This window comes from Mobula birostris, chromosome 4, assembly GCF_030028105.1.
Source record: "Mobula birostris isolate sMobBir1 chromosome 4, sMobBir1.hap1, whole genome shotgun sequence".
Classification (NCBI taxonomy): domain Eukaryota; kingdom Metazoa; phylum Chordata; class Chondrichthyes; order Myliobatiformes; family Myliobatidae; genus Mobula; species Mobula birostris.
In genome coordinates, this window is record NC_092373.1 from 75892468 (window position 1) to 75913184 (window position 20717).

At 39.3% G+C, this 20717-nt stretch overlaps 1 protein-coding gene across 5 annotated transcripts in view; it reads right to left on the reverse strand.

Moving 5' to 3' along the window:
- Nucleotides 1-20717, reverse strand: part of ppp2r3a (protein phosphatase 2, regulatory subunit B'', alpha) — a 345954-nt gene that overhangs the window by 172714 nt on the left and 152523 nt on the right. For all 5 annotated transcript variants that reach the window (XM_072255640.1, XM_072255635.1, XM_072255638.1 and 2 more), the window contains one exon: nucleotides 44-2715. In XM_072255640.1, coding sequence (XP_072111741.1) covers nucleotides 44-2143 — 2100 coding nt within the window. In that variant the 5' untranslated portion in view covers nucleotides 2144-2715. The remainder of the gene's footprint in view (nucleotides 1-43; nucleotides 2716-20717) is intronic.

Consider the following 20717-nt stretch of genomic DNA (forward strand, 5'->3'; position numbering starts at 1 on the left):
GCATATGGCATAAAACAAGTAATGTGTGCAGTTTGACTCTTACCTTGATCACCTCTGGTGTTTGTTGAACTGATAGGTATGAGCTTGTGTCTTTAGCTGCAAGTGGCTGTGTTGAGTGTTGAGGGTGCTTTTTGCAAGATTCTGAAGCTTGTGATAATGTATCTTGGAGTATCTGCATTACTTCTTTTTCTCTTGCCAAAATACCTTTACTACTCCCACGATCTACCAGTTCCTGAGCGAAACCTTCTATACTTTCCAGGATACGCAAGAGCAGGGCAGCATCATCTGCTTCACTTTTATTATTTGTATTTACATTGGTTCCTTTTGTGGGAGAAGATAATAGTGCAGTGTCATTCTGTGACTCTTCTCTGTGTTTATTTCCGGACTCAGTGGTCAAAAAATTGAATTGTTCTGATTGCTGACTATAATCTTTCAAGTCAATGTTATTGTTCTGAGAAGAATCACATTTCTGCCTGGTTTCTATTGTTTGAGAAAATGATTCCAAATCCATCAGTAACTTTTCAATATCTTCTTGTTGGATTAATTTATCATTTTCTGTTTTCGCTTTGGAGGGTTCAATAACTTCAGGGGTTCTATTTACCTTATTGGAACACTTGGGAAAGTCAGAGGCTACGCGGACACAGGATTTACTTTCTCCCGTATTATCTCTAACTGCAAACCCTGCATCTCCCGGTCGTCTACAAGCCTCTGCAGGAGGGACCTGCTGTTGAGGATCAAGACTTTCAGACACTCCGATATTGAAATAGTCTTTCCCTCTTGATTCTTGGACCAATACTTTGACAACATCACAATCCTCCTGAATATAAAGAGGTTCCATGGATAACTTGGGAACATTGCCACTGTTTCTGGGCAGAAACGAACCTTGAGTGGAACAGCTATCAGTGTGATTTAGTGGAATTACGTGAGGTAGAACATGAGTTTGATTTACAGCAGTTGAGTTTTTTTGCTGGGTACCATTGTTTTGAAGATTACCATTAGATGAAGGCCTATAGACATTTTCAACAGCTTTCATGTTACAATTGGTGGCTCCATGGACTACTGGAGAAAGAGGTAGATTGGTAGATAGGGATGAAGACTGGACAACATCCTCGTATCGGGGTGGTTGATCATTCTCAAATGGAAGGTATGGTATTTGCTGCAAACTATTCAAGGTGTTAACCAGCTCAGCAAAATCATGCTGATTATCTCGTCCAGATAACCCATGCTCAAGTTCAAAAGGCAACTTCTTCAGGTAGCTGGAAAGTCTTGCCATTACATCTCTGTAGATTAGGTCTGGATTGTTGCTGGCATTACTGTTATCATTGTTAAGGGACTTGCTCTTAATGCACTGCTTAATAATCTCTGTGCATTTTTTCAGGTCTTCAGAGCACTTCAGCAGAATATCCAAGCAAACCCTTATATCCTCTCCTGAGTCAGAACTGTCCGGTTTGTGTCTTTCTAAAATTTTAGCAATTATGTTATTTTCTGAGAGATTTTGGAAGTACAACTGTGTGGCATTGCTGATATTTTGTTTGTGCAATGTATTAAGACTTGCCTCTTTTTCCTCAATAGTCATTTTCTGTGCAAAACTAAATGGAGGGCAATTCTCATTGCTGCCAATATGGTTGTAAGTTACATCAAAGTCTGTAGATTTTCTGCTGGCCATATCTGGTTTTACTTTCCTTCCTTTCCTGAAGGTCACATGACTTGTGGGACATTTCACCTTTTCAAATGCAAACTCTTTAATTTTTCCACTTGCCAGGTTTATGGTATCACCAGTGATGTCTTTGAGACTCGATAAACACTGTGTGGTCATTCCCTTTTTGGCCCTGCTAATTCCAGGCAGGAGTTGCTGACTGTCCGCAGTGGCTTCGGCAGGAGTGGCCGTGCTTTCAGCACTTGAAAACCTGTGGGTCAGGTCCTGAGCACCTGCAAATCGTAGGCTAGGTGAAGGCTGGACTGTAGGAGTCAACAGCTCTGAACAGGTGGCATGATGGACCACATTGCAGTTGATTCCAGCAGCACTCAGGAAGGCTTGGCAGGAGCCATTACAGTAGTGTACAGTATGCTGGAGACGTTGATCTATTATGATACTGTTATAACAGTTCACAGTACTAACAACGAGCTTGTACGTTGCTGCCATCACACAGAACAACTGGGGAAATTTTCCTCCCACTGCTTATCACAATATGACTAATAATCTCAGGCTGCGGTTTTGCTGAAACATTAAATCGATGGCACTGAGGCTTCCAGCTGTGTCATTCTCAGTCAGTACCTGAATATCCTTTTGAAGTCTTTTTTGAGAACAAATCAGGTTGTAACTACAGATGCAGGTTCTAAGTGGTTGGCTCTTACAAAGCTTTTGAGGCTTTCAATTATAATGAGCAGTCAAACTGCAGCTGCTATTACCAAATCAGTCAAGGCGACAATAGTCAGACGATCTCGTCATCTGTCAGCGTTGCTGTCTTCACTCAGGAAGCTGATGCAAAGTTCTCTGCAGCCAAGGCATCAGTTACCATTCTTACGCTTTGGCTATTTGGCCTAGAGACAGGCCACTCATAGCATTTAAGCTGCATCACATCAACGAAGAGACATTCAAGTGTCAAGTGATGCTTTTGGGGTGGCTTAGACTCTTCTGCTGAGTTTCAAATGCGTGCTTCAAAATTCAACAGACATGTTCACTGTCAATAGCTTCTTCTTGTTCTCAAGCACCAACTGAAAGAGAGAGAGAAGCAACAATGTGACTCGTGAAGCTATGAACATATGACATGAGAATAAAAACTGAAATTATTTTTTCATTATTTAATCCATCACAACTAGACAATCAGAATATAATATTAGCTGTGCGAGACATCCATTTATTCTGTCACCTTAATAAGAAAAATATAGTTATTTGAGTACACAGCTATTGATGGTGAGGAGTAGTGGAGGTAATTACTTTGCAGTTACTAAGAGAACAACCTCAGCAAAACAATGTTTTAAAATAATTAACTATAGTGATGGAAGAATCCATTCACATTAGCACTGACAACAAGAACATGAAACAGAAAGGAAAGGATTCCCATAAATGATCTGTCCCTGCTTCCAATCAACACTGAGTTATTTATTAATTCCTCTCGGCTCCTAACAAAACTCCTGGGGGGGGGAGTTGTGAACCCTTCTTTACCCTACAGATAAAAGCATACATCCAAATGTGTCAAGTGCCCACTGATTCTGTAGGATTAGATTATGAAGACACGTAGTCCTCTTTTATTGTCATTTAGTAATGCATGCATTAAGAAATGATACAATATTTCATCCGGTGTGATATCACAAAACACAGGACAGACCAAGACTGAAAAAAACTGACAAAACCACATAATTATAACATATAGTTACAACAGTGCAACAATACCATAACTTGATGAAGAAGTCCATGAGCACAGTAGAAGTTCAAAATTTCTCAAATGTCTCACATCTCACGCAGGCGGGAGAAGGAAGAAAAACTCTTCCTGCCATGCCGACCACAATCCGACTCTGAGTCATCCGAAAACTTCGAGCTCTGATCAACTCTCCGACACCGAGTACTGAGTGCCATCTCTGTCCGAACAATTCGACCTCAATCTCAGTCGCCAACAGCAGGCAAAGCTGGAGATTTTGAGGCCTACCCTCTGAAAGATTCCCGACCACGCAGTAATGACAGCAGCGGACGAGCATTTCAGAAATTTCTCCAGATGTTCCTCTGTGCTTTCACATCCCTCTCCATCAAATCAGAATTGTCCATGGCCCCTATTTAACGGATACAATATCATTTTTCACCGGAGGGCTGTGCACGCGCGGTGCACTGCTCTCTCTCCTCCGGCTTGTCGATCTTGATGAAACCATTATTCATGCTTCACATTGGAGCCAGCGAAGGTATGGTGCTAAGTAACGGTTGGGTGCTGGAGGTCCCAGCTGTGGAGAACCACTGAGCAGCGGCCACAAACCTTGTGTCATGTCGATACCAGCCAGCCACGTGCAAATTAAGTGATCTCTCGTAACTCCAATAGTGACAATTTGTAGTTATATAGCACCTCAGTCAATAAAGTGCTGCTCAGCAGCATAATTAATTAAACAACTGACAATGTGCAATGTGCAATGTGCAATGTGACAACTGGCAAGGAGATATAAGGATAGATGTGCCAAAGCTTGCTCATAAAGGTGATTTTTAAGCAAGTTCCTAAAAAAGAAGAAAGCAATAGGGAAAAGAGACTCCAGGAGATAGGACCCAGGCAAATAAAGGCAAGGCTGTCAGAAATAAGTTGTGAAGGAAAATAGAGAATGGGCAAGCAGCCAAAATTTGGCTACTGTAAAGTTCTAGCAAGCCGGGAAATTAAGTGCCATTCAGAAGAATACTGGTAGATGTGATCCTGAGATAATTGCTGGTAGACTGCTCCAGCCTCTGGATTTAGTCCTTAGAAATTGTATTGCAGTTATTAATATCTGGAGTTAAACTCTAATTATTTTGGCATTTTAACCAGGCAGGATAACTCTTAAATCAGATATTAAGTCAAAAATATCCACATTAATTGGTTTAATTATTTAAATTCAAAGGTGGTATATGCTTATGGAGACCAAAACTTTTGAATATTTCAGTACTTATGGGAATAGTGTAGATGCTGACAAAATGGTCAGCATATCCATGGTGCACCATCTGTACTGTACAACTTCATGACTAAATTTTTAGAGTAACATTAAAAAAGGTGATTTTGAACCTCTGGGTGTATATTTTAATACTATAAGTTAATTAATTCTAACTTTAGCAGAAATAAAACCTAACGGTACATTTCTTCAAGTTCTAAAGGTTAAATAGTGCTGGCCCCACTGAGGCAGTGATTTTCAAAATTATCAGAACTAATCAGCTTTTACAAAATTTCAAAACTACTCAATTTCATCTGTGAGTGACCTTTGAGTATTCCATCAGTCGTACATTGCTGAATTGTAAATAATAATATAAGTTTTGGAAGATTGGAAATGAAAAAAAATTGGCAAATTTCTGCAAAAGTGGTGCAATTAAATTCACTACCACATAGCTCTGAGTCTGAGCTGTTTAATGTGGACCATTTCTATCCATTGCAATGTGAAAGTCATTTTGAGGCAACAGGTCAGAAGGGCTCAGCTGTAGTTCATCCATTCCCACAGAAGTAAGACTTGGATTTAAGAGGTGAGCGCTGGTTTAACATCTACCACCACATCTGTCCACATGCACGGTACATCATGTGAAGTCCAACAGTGGTGCATAGTTCTGCTGATATTTCCTCTGAATAATGCCAGGGTTTTGTCTTACAAACTCCGTGCCTGCCCAGTCCTGGAATAAGACTAGACATCTCATTTGTTTCAATTGAAGCAAAGAGAAAGGTAAACTTGAGAGAATACAGAGAAAATCACAAATTGACAAACACACTAGCTAAGAAATACTCCCACATACTGCAATGTGAAGGACTTTAATCAGAAACCCATGTCTATAGTGCAGCTCTCATAAGTTATTAATTTTGTTTACAGCTTTCCACTTTCTGACAAGGAGGCATGCATCATGGAGTTTTACCCATGAATCCTTCCACAGATTGGTCTTCTGTAAGTTTTCTATTACTCTTTCGCCTTACTGCCATTCCTATGTCTTTCCAGCTCCCCAGCACCAATCTGTGGCCTCACTGCAGAGGACTTAACCCAACAGCCGTTGTCACCTATTATTCCCTGCCACACTCCACTTTGTCGTGACACACAAGCTCAATACCAGAATCCAACACTCAAAAACCCTATTTCAGAAACTACTCCCCTGAAATTCTACCCTTTTATATAAACCTGTACCACTGTGCAAGCAATCAAAACCCACGCACCCCTCATACGAACTCTTCTCCCTCCTGCCATCTGGCAAAAGGCACTGAAGTATTTGGGATCTCACGACCAGACGAAGTAACAGTTTCTTCCCCAAAGTCATCAGACTCCTCAATACCCAGAGCCTGGACTGGCACCTCTATTTATTTATAATTATAAACCTACTGCCCTCTACAGTGCATATTGTCTTGTTTATTATTTATTGTAATGCCTGCACTGTTTTGTGCACTTTATGCAGTTCTGGGTAGGTCTGTAGTCTAGTGTAGTTTTGTGTTGTTTTTTATGCAGTTCAGTGTAGTTTTTGTATTGTTCATGTAGCACCATAATCCTGAAAAACATTGTCTCGTTTTTACTGTGTACTGTACCAGCAGTTATGGTTGAAATGACAATAAAAAATGTCTTGACTTGACTTGAGCTGCATTTCATGATCCATACACTACCAGCACCCCTGTTAGCTCCGCAATTAGCAACTGCTCCATTGAATAACATATTAGAAGGCATTGATCAGCTGCACATCACCAACTTAATGGTGCCAAAGTTATTAAGATGGAACGCATTAGAAATAGATTCTTCTTGGAACCAATGAAAGGGATGGAATACATGGTGCTTATGTGAGTTTGAAACCAGAAGTACAAACATAACAGAGGATACAATTAAAGGAAAGATTTGACCTTTTCAAGAAAATATGCATTTCAACCAAAAGCTCTTCTTAATTCTTATGCATTTTTTCCCTGTAAAATGCATTCTATTCATCACACTGTGCCTTCTGTTCAATCACGTTGATGCACTGGATATGATTTGTTAAGTAAAAGAGCAGGAATTAAATACAAAAACAACAGAAGATGAACAAGTCCTGAACCCAGGCAACTCCAATACTGATCTGGAAAAACTTTCATAATGTTGATATCTGGAGACAAATAACTAATCATTAGAGAGTTGCACCTAATTGCTCTTAACACAATGGGCGATATAGAATTAAGAAAGACAACTGAAAATATAGTACAAAAATGAAAAAGTGATGAATTTGATCCCTGCAATATGTTCCTTGCACAAATTTGGTGAAATTAACTTAAAATCCAGATAATATTTTATCTGGTACAAATTCTAGTTTTTAAATGTTTTACTTGAATCAAGCATTATTTAAAACTTGAGTGAAAAGGAAGCGAGTTCATAGAATTAAGTTTTCTTCCTGTATTGGGACAATGGCTGGGTGAGGCATGTACTTAAGTGAAACCGTCAGACCTCGGAGTACATAGATAAATATTTTGTGAATTGTTTCTTGGAAACTATTCAAAAAATGGTTCCTGGATTGATTTGGGTGTATCTGACCATAAGATTATAAGGCCATAAGACATAGGATCAGAATTAGACCATTATATGGTTAATATGGTTATATTTGGGCAATCGAGTCTGTTCCGCCATTCCATCATGGTTCATTTATTATCCCTCTCAATTCCATTCTCCCGCCTTTTCTCGGTAACTTTTGATGCCCTGATTAATCAAGAACCTATCAACCTCAACTTTAAGTGTACCCAATGACTTGGTTTCCATAGCCACTCCACCCTCAGGCTTAAGAAATTCCTCCTCATCTCTGTTCTAAAGGCAGATCCTTCCATTCTGAGGCTGTGCCCTCTGGTCCTAGAACCTCCCATTATCGAAAACACCCTCTCCACATCAACTCTACCCAGACCTTTCAATATTTAATAGATCTCAATAAGATCCTCCATCATTCCTCTAAACTCCAGCAAGTACATCAAATATCTTCAAATATTAACCCTTTCATTCCTGAGATTACTCTTGTGAACCTCCTCTGAGCCCTTTCCAATGTCAGCACATCCTTTCTTAGATCAGGAGCCTAAAAGTGCTAACAATACTCCAAATGTGGTTTGACAAATGCTTTATAAATCCTCTGCTTTACATCCTTGCTTTTATATTCTATTCCTCTTGAAATAAATGCTAACATTGCATTTGCCTTTATTACCAACAAGTCAATCTGCAAGTTAACCTTTTGAGAATCCTGTACAAAGACTCCGAAGTTTGTTTTCGCCTCTGATTTCTGAATTTTCTCCCCATCTAGAAAAGAGCGCACCTTTATTACTTCCATTTAAGTGCATGACTATACACATTCCTACACTATATTCCATCTGCCATTTCTTTGCCCATCCTCTTAATCCTTCTACATCCCTGCATCTTCAACCCTACCTGCCCCTCCACCTTCCTTTGTATTACCCACAAACGTGGTTACAAAGCTATCAATTCCATCACTCAATTCATTGACAAATAACTTGAAAAAAAGCAGTCCCATCACAGACCCTGCAGAACACTACTGGTCATCAAAACCACCAGAAAAGGCCCCTTTATTCCCACTCTTTGCTTCCTGACAGTCAGCCAATCTCCTATCCATGCTAGTATCTTTCCTGTAATACCATGGGCTCTTATCATTTTTAGCAGCCTCATGTGTGGCACCTTGTCAAAGGCTTTCTGAAAATCTGGGGAAATAACATCCACTAACTTTCCTTTGTTTCTCCTGCTGAAGAATTCCAAAGAACGCCAACAAATTTGTCAGGCAAGATTTCCCCTTAAGGAAACAATGCTGACTTCGGCCTATTTTATCATGTGTCCCTAAGTACCCCGAACTCTCATCCTTAATAATGGACTCTAACATCTCACCAGCCACTGAAGTCAGGCTAACCAACTTATAATTTCCTGTGCTTCACCCCCCTCCCTTCTTAAAGAGTGAAATAGCATTTGTGATTTTTCCAGTACTCTGGAACCATTCCTGACTTTGGTGATTCAGATCACTACTGATGCCTCCGAAATCTCATCAGCTATCTCTTTCAGAAACCTGGGGTATAGTCCATCTGGTCGAGGTGACTTATCTACATTCAGATATTTCAGCTTCTCGAGCACCTTCTCCTTAGTAAGAGCAACTGCCCCTATCGCTCTTGAATTTCTGGCATACTGCTGCTGTCTTCCACAGTGAAGACTGGTGCAAAGTAATTATTGCGTTTGTCTGCCATTTCTTTGATTCCCCTTACTAACTCTCCAGCATCATTTTCCAGTGGTCCAATATCCACTCTTGCCTCCTTTTTACTCTTTATATGTAGGTATCTGAAAAAATACTTCTTGTATCCTCTTCTGTATTATTGATTAGCTTACCATTATGTTTATCTTTTCTCTTCTTATTGCTTTTTTAGATGCCTTCTGTTGTTTTTAAAAGCTTTCCAATCCTCCGACTTTCCACTAACTTTTGGATTTGTGTTCAGATTTAACACACATCAGTGGACTTTATCTGGTGGTTTGATAAGTTATGTAAGTTCTAAATTGAAATATGTTAGAAGCCAAAGTGAAATATGATCTTTCCACAGCAGAAAAATGTCAGTCAGTGTTTGTAGGTATTATGTAAAGAGATGCAGACGTAGAAAACTAAAATATTATGCTGCTGTAGGAAGAGATGCATATCTGAACAAACTCTTAAAGCACAATTATTGAGCATAGTTGAAACATTTTAAGCAACTCACTCTTGAAGCTTCTTCAGTGAAAGTGCTTCAAGCCTATTCTGGATGAAAAGTTCTGAAAAATTATTCAACTAACTATCACTGACTTATCTTAATTAACATGTAAAATAATATCAAAATAATTTTGTTTTAAGCAAACGTGTGATTGCATACTTTTGTCTTGTTCAATTTTGAACATCCATGCAGTTTAGATCTGCATTATATACAGTTTCAACCAGGGTTCTCACTTCTGAGCACTCTTAGTGACAATATTGGAAAAATATATTTTGAAGAACTTCTAAGAAGGAGACTTAACCACATGGTCACAAGGCATAGAGGCATTTACTGACTTGCTAGCACTTAAAGAAGCTTGAGATACATGCCACCCCTAGGTTAAGAATATCTGATTTATGGACATCCCCTTCATGTGAACAAGTTCCCATAATATTATTAAATTCAGAAATCTGATGTATATGTATGTACATATGTTCCCACAAATGGCAGAACTTGTTTCCTCTCTCCTTCTTTCTCTCACCACTTGTAGTAATCGTTCTTTCTTTATCAATGTTACTTGTGTTTGATGCCAGTCATTGCAATTCTCTGGAGGTATAGTTGCACATCGAGTGTTTATTTTGCATTATCTTCTGCCATAAACAAAATCTGCTTATTGACATCTTAAAAATGGAATTTGCTCATTACCCAGTGTAGGCCTCTGTTGAAAAATACTGATACCACTTGAAATATGTCTTAGCAGGAATGTGCACCTTCAGGTTAGGAGAACTGGGAGGACAGTGAGAAGCATTCAAATGGCCATAGCTTGAAGTTGACATTCACTTTAGAAATTTGTGCATGTTAGATATTAGAAAAAGGGATGAAGGAAAATTGAAGGAAAGAAAAAAATGAAGTTGTTGCAAGTGGACGACGATCTTGTGAACATACAATTTACTGTTCAAATCTAATGCCGGTGGAACATCCTCAAGATTTGCAGCTGTTGTTGACGACAAGAACTTTACTCATGCTTGGAAAAGTGGCCTTCCATAATAAATGAACAGTAAAGATTTTATTTTCCCTAACATGGCCGTATTATTGTTAAGGACACCTGCAGTTTTTAAATATTTTTAAATAAATCCCAGATCCACAGAACGGAAGCATGTTAAGACATAAAAAGAGAACATGTATACATGGCAAACTGGTTTCAGTGTTCTTTCTTGGAGTCTGGTATCTGCATATAAATAATATCACTGTTGGCCATATTGTACTTATCCGGTCTTTCCTGTCCAACTTCTGCTGGGAGTAAGATAGAACATCAGATTAAACTGAGGATTGTATCCCACAGGCCGCATACTGCATATTATTTAACTACCAGTCAACGACCTCCATCACTAGTTGCAACAGGCTGACGAGTCATTTTTCTCACCAATGTCTGGAGGTGAAAATCATGTTGAAAGCTCCAGTGATTGAAGTGTTCCAAACTTAAGGAATGTGTGCAAAATGAAACTAATCTGCTAAAAAAATGGCTGTACTGATATAAGCATTTGAGGGCAAGGACCTTCAATAATAGCAATTCATAATCCTATGCCACTGAAACACTAAGCATGATTATCTCGAATTACTAAAATTAATTTCAGGGCGCCATGGTAGCATAGATGCTACTACAGCCTGGGGCATTCTGGAGTTTGGAGTTAATTTCTGACAACATCTGTAAGTAGTTTGTATGTTCTACCTGTGAACGGCATGGATTTCTTCCCACAGTCTAAAGAAGTACTGGTGTACAGGTTAATTGGTCAATGTAAATTGTCCTGTGATTAGGCTAGTGTTGAATAGATGGGTTGCTGGGCTTTGTGGCTCATTGGGCTGGAAGGGCCTGTTCTGTGCTACATCTCTATGTAAATAAATAGACAAACAGACAACTAAATTATAAGCAGAAAGTTAATATAGGATTGCTGGGTATAGGGGCACAGATTCAGAGCTTCAAATGCGGTCCCAGTGTGCATGGAGAACATCAGACTGAAGCTTACAGATCCAAATCTGTCCCAGGGTGGACCATTTGTTTTGCATGATGTGACAGCTTATCAGGTTTTATAAATAATCCTGCTCTCGCCAACTGAAACTACTAATGCTGGTTAGAAGCCTGGCGAGTTAACAGAGCTCAAATCTCTTCACTGGTTGACTGCAGATAGTGCACTGTGTGTGTTCACAGGAATTCTACATTTCCACTACCAAAACAAATGTGGTTTGCCTTATGTTTGTGCTTGTACTTAGCCTTTATTTAGTAAAGGAGGACCGAGTGCTGTGGTAGGCTGGGAATTGTTCCATTTCACCTGTGGATTTGAATTGAGTCCAGACAGCTGGGACTGAATTCTTTGACTGTTTCTCTCTTTGCTAGTTGTTAAAAGAGGAACTAAACCTTGTGGTGAGAGTTAATACTTTATTTTATTCTGTTAGTTATTTAAATTGTGTGGATGATATTCTTCTCTTGAATGAAGGAAGTGTTACTGCCATCACCATTTTAATTACTCAGGAATGCAAAATACCACGAATCCTTTGCCCCAACTAATACTGTCAGCAAAAACATTTCTGTTTCCAACATATTAAGGGCACTGAGAGCATTGAGCACAGGCATATCTTCTGTGATTAATTTCTACTTTGTTATTATACAGTTACTCATTGTAGATCCCCCTTGGTACCATGTAGTGAGTCATCTGAAGAGAAGATGGTCACAGGAGATTCGTTTCTGTAGAGGTCATCAATATGGAAGCATACTCCCTTCTGCCTTCCCCTGTCTGAACATGATTGGCATTCCAACCGATATACTAAACAACCAGCAGTATCCACATCCTGTCAGATTTTTTAAATAAATGTACCATTATGTACAATGCACCAGAGAAAAATTCAGCAAAAAAGCATCAGAAGCCTGGAACATTGAATTCAGGAAGCATTTTTCCTGTCCGTGATTAGAACAGAAATTTTAGGTAAATTGAGTGATAGAAGAAGTGAATGGTCCATGAGCAGTGTGGTATGAACCATCTAATGTTTATGGATAATTGGACCTTCCTGTCCACGATAAACAGTAGAGACTATAATAACACAATTCAAAGGCGCTTGTAAATAATTATTAAAAAATAATTTTATTACTTGGGTATAAGGAAACATCAGTGATTTTTTGACCCCAAAAGACAAAGCAGTGATAGGAAGAGGGGAAGAGGAGAGGGCTTTATACTGTACAGATCCTTAATTGAAAATATGTTCAGAATAGTAAGGTGGTGGTGTTGTGATAGTCAGAGGCTAAAGGCCCAGTTGCGACCTAGATCATCCCTGTGGTTAGGAGTGGATGGAATGAAATACTGAGGACCATACTGTGTAGTAAGAAATCAGACATTTTTGACTCAAGCCCTGGGCAGGTGATAAAGGATCATACTGAGGATGAGGTAATTGGGAGAGTAGGGAGACCTCTACAGAGGATTTAGATAACATGTGATCTGGGAGGGGATCTGCACTAGAGTTTGTGTGGAAGATACTAAAGTCTGAGATCATGGCAGATCAGACTCAAAAACAGCTTCTGTCCTATTGTTATCAGACTCTCGAACAGACCTCTTGTTCTTTGCATTTTATTTGTCAACCTGCATCGCACTTTCTCTGTAATTGCAGCACGCCAACACCAGCAACCTGGGCTCTAGTCTCCCCGCTCTCTGTAAGAAGTTTGTACGTTCTCCCCATGACCGTGTGGGTTTCCTCCAGTTTCCACCCACATACATTTCAAAGACAGACGGGCAGTAAGTTGTGGGCATGCTATGCTGGCACCAAAAACATGGCGGCAAAGAAAAGTTGCACAGTTTCCACCCTGATGTTTCACCAGTTTGTAGTAGATGTAAATCTGTGAACAGTAACTTGTCACATTCATTCTGGTCATGTTGTAAGCTTTATGCATACTGGGAAAGTATTTTTCACTGTTTCTCTGAGGCTTTTGGGAAGCAGTGGGAACCAGACCCGCTCATAGCCATCCTTGGAGCAACAAGCTCCCTATCTTCAGCCAATATGTATGAAAAAATGGCTGTATTGTTTGGGATTGGTGATTGCTAAGAAGTTAATCCTGCAAATGTGGAAAATGGACTCCGTGCCTACATACGATCTGTGGCTGAGAGAACTGGCAAATACTTCACATTTGGAGAGACTGAGACTATATAATGAGGACAGAGGGGACATCTTTGAAAGGATATGGGGCCCTGTATTGGACTTTATCACGGGGTGAGGACTGAGGTTTTTTGGTGCGGTGCATCTCTGCTGTGTATGTTTACTTTTGCCTTTATATTTTTCTCCCTGAATTACTCCAAAAGACTGGAAGTAGAGTAAATACTGAAAGGTTTTTATTAACAGTAAAATGGACCCATGTCCATGCCGAATATCTGTCCTGGACTGAGGGAGGAGCAGTGACACAATCACCTTTGTTCAGGGGTCTGTGGGAGGAGCCACAGGAGCATTCAGCAGAGGGGCGTGTCCAGACATGTCCAGACAGGTAACCCAGTTACAACCTATATACATGGTTTACCAAACTCCCTTTTGCTGCTCAATACTTAGTTTGATTTTGTTATGGTTGTGGTTTTTGTGGATGTGTTGTATTTTTTTTGTTTGTTTGTTTGTAATAAATAAAAATAAAAATAAATAAATAAAAGAAAATCATGGCGGCGCTTGCACACCCCAGCACGTCCCCGGACTGTGTCGGTCGTTGAAACAAATGATGCACATGTGACAAATGTATGCTTCAATGTTTCGATGCACATGTGACAAATACAGCTAAGCATTTTTTCTCTTTTATGATGCTCTGCATTCAATTTTGATCTACTGCTTTGATGTAATTATGTATAGAATGCTCTGTTTGGATGGTACTCAAAGCAAAAGCTATTCATTGTATCTCAATACATGTGACAATAATAAACAAATACCAATTGGGTTTGCTGCAAAGTAGAAAATTAAATTTGCAACTTGAGTGATCTTTTTTGTAACCAACACTCTAATCCACTTATTAATTCTGACAAATATGTTATATGATTGTATTTTTCTTTAGGAAGGAAAAAGCTTGGTCAGTAATGTTGCAACTGTGGTAAAATCCAGTTTTACTGCAGTCTGGTGTTTTCCGTATCCCATAAAATTAGTATTCAAATTTGGTGCAAACAAAATCCTACAAGCTACTGGTGCACTGTATGTAGAATCTAATTAAATTTACTTAAATAGCTCCTAAAAGTCTTTTTACTTATGCTGGCCATTTTAACATATACATTATCGACGGGGTTGCTGTTTTTTCACTGTTTTTTTACCATCTGGTTGATATCTCATAAACTGAGAAGTTTGCATTAAAATTTACCCTAATAACCTCTAATGTATTAGTCCAGCATGATAATGATTAAGTTACTATCTCTCTTAATAGAAGGCAGGCAAGCTTCTGGGAAATGGCCCACTAATCCTATGTTTACAGTACTATTTATATTGTTTTATTGAGATTCACTCCAAGGAAAATTTTAAGGGAAGTTTAACACCATAAACTATATACAGTATATGCTTTAGTACATTCTTCTACTCTCCAGTTAATGTGTCACTAACCATCCTTCCAGATCTGTTTTAAAGGTATGAATTAACATAGTAATGCCATGAAATCATGGAGCAATTTCAGCACATCACCAACAGACATTAAATCAGGAAAGGAATCCTTTGCTTGCCAAAGCTGTCAATGGGCCCTAATAAATGCAAAACATTTACATAATTTGCAAAAGTCTTCTTGAACCTGTCAAAAGTTGAAAATCCAATATTCATTGTTAGGAACTATTCTGTAATGCCATATCAATATTTGAGTTGCGTGAATTGCTTGTGGAGTTAACAGGGATGTTGGGGAAAGGGCACTTTAGTGGCATTACAACACATGTTTAAACTGGAAAACCATGACTTCATCCATTGCTAACTTTCCAGTTTGCAATCAGTTTAACATATTGCTAGAATGAGTTGGCTTTGGGTTGTAGGTTTACACCTAACAAGAATAGTTGTGTTTATCCAAACGAGGCATTTCCAACTCATGGACAGAATGATTTCTCCAGCAGAATAGATTAGATTCAAGAGATGTTGTGTGTTGTGACATGAATCTCCTTGCACCATTTGTTCTCCTAATTTAGAAAAGCAAAACTGATTAGTTTGTATTACAACAAGTTCCATGAAGAATGGGTAATATTAAATACATCAATCAAGGTGGAAAACACATTCCTTTTTAAGCAACAATGAGAAAGATTTTGCTGAAATATGTAGGGTCAAATGACACATATGAATCTAGTGAGTAACAGATATGCCAATTGGAAGTTTCTGTGTTGCACAGAGGACCCCAGCTTGGGCTCCATGGACCTGTTTGTTAATGGTAGGGGCCTGTGGCATAAAAAAAAGGTTGGAAACCCATGCTTTAGCATTTCAAAAAAGGCATGTCATGTGATTTTTCTGTTGTTCATGCATTTTGGCATTAGTTGTCTATTAATTTCCTCAGAAGGAAGATGTATAGCATACAAATATTCTTTTAACAAGGTATGTTGGAATTTAGACTTAAACACTGTTGACTTTATCTGCTTTGTTTGAAGAATTTGTTTTTTTCTCTTAAATTTTTAAATAATTGTTCATTTTCTTTAAATGATTGATTCGTTTAAAAAGTTTTGCTATGCCACAGAAGCATTGAGAAATATTCCAAGTTATTGACTGCTGGAAAAGAGGTTGTTAGTTACCTCACAGTTTTTTCCCACATGCTGGGCTTTAAATGTGAAATACACCCAACCCCACCCCACGTGCATAATTGATCTTACAGGCAAAAACCCCTGTTGCTAAAGAGGGCCTTGCCACAAATGATACAGCCAGCACTTCCCAGCAAGTTTCTGCTGCAGGATGCAAATAAGTCAAGTTTGGAGTCAGTCTGGAGGTTGCCATGACTCTGGCAGCTTGCCACTGACTGCAAAATTTCTGCCATAGAACTCATTGTTTCCATTTAGCATTTTTCCCAGTCCTTACTGTATTTATTTTTTCATCCTTAAATCTCATTGATTGAGGAGAAACATGATTCTCAGACATCAAGATGTCTGTCATTTGCTATGCTGTTAATAACTTTTGTTCTCATAATCCTGTGTGTAAAATATTACCAAAGATAAACATGCATGAACAAATCTGACTAATGGTACGGGCTTGAAAACCTGGCCCATACTGTTTCTAATTTATTCTTAGCAGGACTCAGAAATCTCCATGGCAACATTGACAGTTTAATGCCGGTTTTAGATTTGGAACTTCCTGAACATTCTGAACACACAGATCAGAGAAAACTGAGATGACAATTGAGAAAGGAAGCCATTCGTCAATATGCACTATTATTATATTCATACTGAGATCCAGTTACAAACAGTTATCCAGTCTTCTGTACCTTCATGGGGTGGACAACACACATAACTGAAGCTTACAGGACATGTTGACAGTTTTCCTAGGCAGAGTATTTTGTTTTTATTGAATAGCATCCAAAGTAAATTTAGGCATCCAGCACCGGGGGCAACAGTTCACCAGTTTAATTGGGCTTGGCTCCATTATACCATGATGCACTATTTTTTCCTGTCTTATACGGAACAATATTGCATACTACTATATAAAACTGACAGTGTAATGGAGAGAAAACAGAGTTGCATGGAAAAGTTAAGCAAACATTTTTCACATTCCAAGCTACCCACAGCAGAGGTTTAAAAGAATAAACAAAAATAATTGAATGATTGAAATTACAGATGAAGATCTTTGTGTTATTGCACCAAAAGCGCCACGGCCTCTATCTCCACCATAATAATGTCATAAAATTCACTAGCCTGAACATTGTGTACAGATGAAAAATCATAGTTAAAATACAAAGTTAATTTAACTGAATTAATTATAGAAGTAAAGTTTTTGTGATATTCAGTTGCCACCAAATAAAAATCAGAGCATTAGTCTTGAAATACTGAAGGCTGCTTAACTTCTCAATGAAACAGTGCCACCATTCCACGGTCAAACACTTGCTGACTGTTCATCCAGCAGTCAAATTCCAGCTGGAATGTGTTTAACAATGCTATGCAGAGTGGATAACTAGACTGCAGTGACTCTGCCAAGGGCTGAGGGATGTGGAAATCCCGGTGGAAACAATAGAATAAAGAAGGTTTTTGCTTTTGGAAAGTGAGACGGGTGGTCTGATGGGGTCACCTGCAACACCATGGCAAGAGAGCTGGGAGCACATTCTCCAGTTTCGCGGATTGATGTGGCAGGGATTACATGGCCTAACCTAGCTCATGAAGGGTAAAGCGCGTGCTCGTATAACTCTCTTCTTTGGGAAATAGACTTAACTTTCTGCATGTATTAGCATTAATATATCACTATATGGATAATAAAGCATATTACTCATGTGAGCGGCTACAGTAATAAACACACACCAACACACATAGTCTCTTCTTTTGCAAGCTGAAGTCACTAGGAACTGCAGGCTGATGGGCCAACCATGTCACAAGTCTACCTCCTTTGGAAGAAAATATGGTTCTTTGATGGGGCACAGTGTGGACAGCCAGAAATTTCTGGAGTTACCGACAATGCCCTTACAGAACCACACATATTTCTCAGTGAGATTCAGCCAACCTTTATTCATGTTGATAGCCTTTCCCTACTGACTGTTGTCTGCTCTATCTATGCAATAACATTCACAGAAAAGCATGCTTCGTTTTCTCACTGTCTTTGCAGGGACAAATTTGGATCAGGAGGTATGCAACTCTCTCAAAGCTACATGAGGAGGAGGAGCAGGTGACCGACGAACAAGTGAAGCATCAACATGAGGAGTCAAGTGGTCTAGACACTGTGGCTCAAGCCACCTTGATCCTCCTGGCTTCAAGGAGACTGCCTGTGCAGCCACAGGCCGCATCTGACTCTATGCAGCACCAGATCATACACAGGCACCATGAGCAGTAAGGATCTAGAGCAGTGGGCTGCATTTCGTGAGGAGAGGTAACTGAGACTGGTGGCTGTGAGAAAGAACGCTCATGGTGAGGCCTGGGAAAATGTAGACTACTTCCCAGATCCAGGCTACTATCTTTTGACAAAGGCAAATATCAATGATGAAATTCTCTAATGCCTTTAAGGGGTCAGTAGAGCCTTGGGTATTAAAAGATCAGGACCTCAAACCTGGTACAAAACCCATGGTATGTATGCAGGGTGGCAGTGTTCCTCACCTTCCAAAATCCTTCTGTGGTTTGGACTGCCTAAAGCAGGCACATCAAAGCATTGGAAAGGTACAACCAATGCTGATTTCACAAAATCCTCCAAATTGACTGGAAGGATAAGCGAACTGATATCGTTTCCTAGGCTACCTTTCCCAGGACTGAGCCTCAAGTTGCACTCATTGAACTATGTTGGGCAGATCATATCATTTGTACGCCCAACACCAGATTACTGAAAGAGACACTGTTCATTTAGGCATACCAAGAAATAGATTTGTTCATGTACTCAAGGTTTTCCTAGAGAAAATGCCTGCTTGCATTTACCCTAGCTATACCTCTCATAATTTTACATAGCTCTATCAAATCTCCACTGTATCTTCTCAGTTCTAGGGAATGAAGTTCTAACCTTTTCAACCTTTCTCTATAACTCAGGCCCTCAAATCTCAGCAACATCCTTGTAAATTTTCTAAGTATTCTTTCAGTCTTATTTAGATCTTTCCTGTGGGTAGGTGACCAAACCTGCACACATTACTCAAACACATCTTATAGGCTTCAGCAACATCTTATACAATTTTAACATAACATCTCAACTCCTGTACTCAACACATTGATTTATGAAGGTCAATATATGAAAAACTTTCCTTACAACCCTATCTAGCAGTGATGCCACTGTCAAGGAGTAATGGATCTGTATTCCCAGATCCCTCTGTTCTACCACACTCCCCAGTGCCCTACCGTTCACCGTGTAAGATCTACATTGGTTGGTCCTCAATAAGTGAAATCCCTAACACTTGTTTGCATTAAGTTCCCTATGCCTTTTTTTTTAAGCCCATTTTTCCAGACAGTCCAGATCCCCCAGTTCTGCTGTCATCCGCAAATTTGATAATGCAATTTACCACATCATCAGGATTGTTGACATAGATGACAATCAACAATGGACCCTGCACCAACCTCTGTGGCACACCACTAATCACAGTCCTCCAGTTAGAGAGACAACCATCTGCTACCACTGTGTGGCTTGTCGCATGAAGCCAAAGTCTAATTCAATTTACTACCTCATCATGAATGCCAAACAAATGAACCTTCTTTACCGACCTGCCATGCTGGACCTTGTCAAAGGCCTTGCTAAAGTTCATGTATACCACATCCAGTGCCTTGCCTTCATCGGATTTCCTGGTAACTTACTCAAAAGTTTCTATAAGTTTGGTTAAACTCAACCTACCACACACAAAGCCATGCTGACTATCCCTAATCAGTCTCTGACTATCCAAATACTTATAGATCTGGTCTCTTAGAATACCTTACAATAACGTTCTCCCCATCCCTTATGGCTCCATGCATAGATTACCACTCTGACCTTCAAAATGACCAATTTTTTCCTTTGCTATCCGTTTGCTCATAATATATCTGTAGAATCCCTTAGGATTCTCCCTCACCTTACCTGCTAGATCAATCTCATGTCTTATTTTAGCTCTCCTGATTTCTTTCACTTGCATTTCTTATACTCCTCAAGTACCTCATTTGTTCCTGCCTGCATATACCTGCTATGTACCTCCTTCTTTTTCCTAACCAGGGCTGCACTATCTCTCAAAAACCAAGGATCCCTGAACCTGTTATCCTTGCCTTTTATTCTGACAGGGACATAAAACTCTGTATTCCCAAAATTCCACTTTTGAAGGCCTCCCACTTAGCAAGAACATTTTTGCCAGGAAACAAACTGTCCCAATTCACACTTGCCAGATGCTTTCTGATACCATCAAAATTAGCCTTTCTCCAATTTAGAATTTCAACCTAAGGTCCAGACCTATCCTTTTCCATAATAACCTTGAAATTAATAGCTTTATAATCACTGGATGCAAAATGTTTCCCTACACAAACTCTTGTCACTTGCCCTGTTTCATTCCTTAATAAAGATATAGTCTTGCACTCTCTCTGCTCGGGAATTCTATGTGCCGATTAAGGAAACTTTCTTAAACAAATTTTACAAACTCTCTCCCATTCAACCCTTTCATAGTATGGGAGTCCTGGTCAATATGTGGAGAGTTAAAATCATCTACTGTCACAATCTTATGTTTCTTGCAACAGTCTGCAATCTCTCTACAAATTTGCTCCTTTAAATCCCTCAGATTGTTGAATG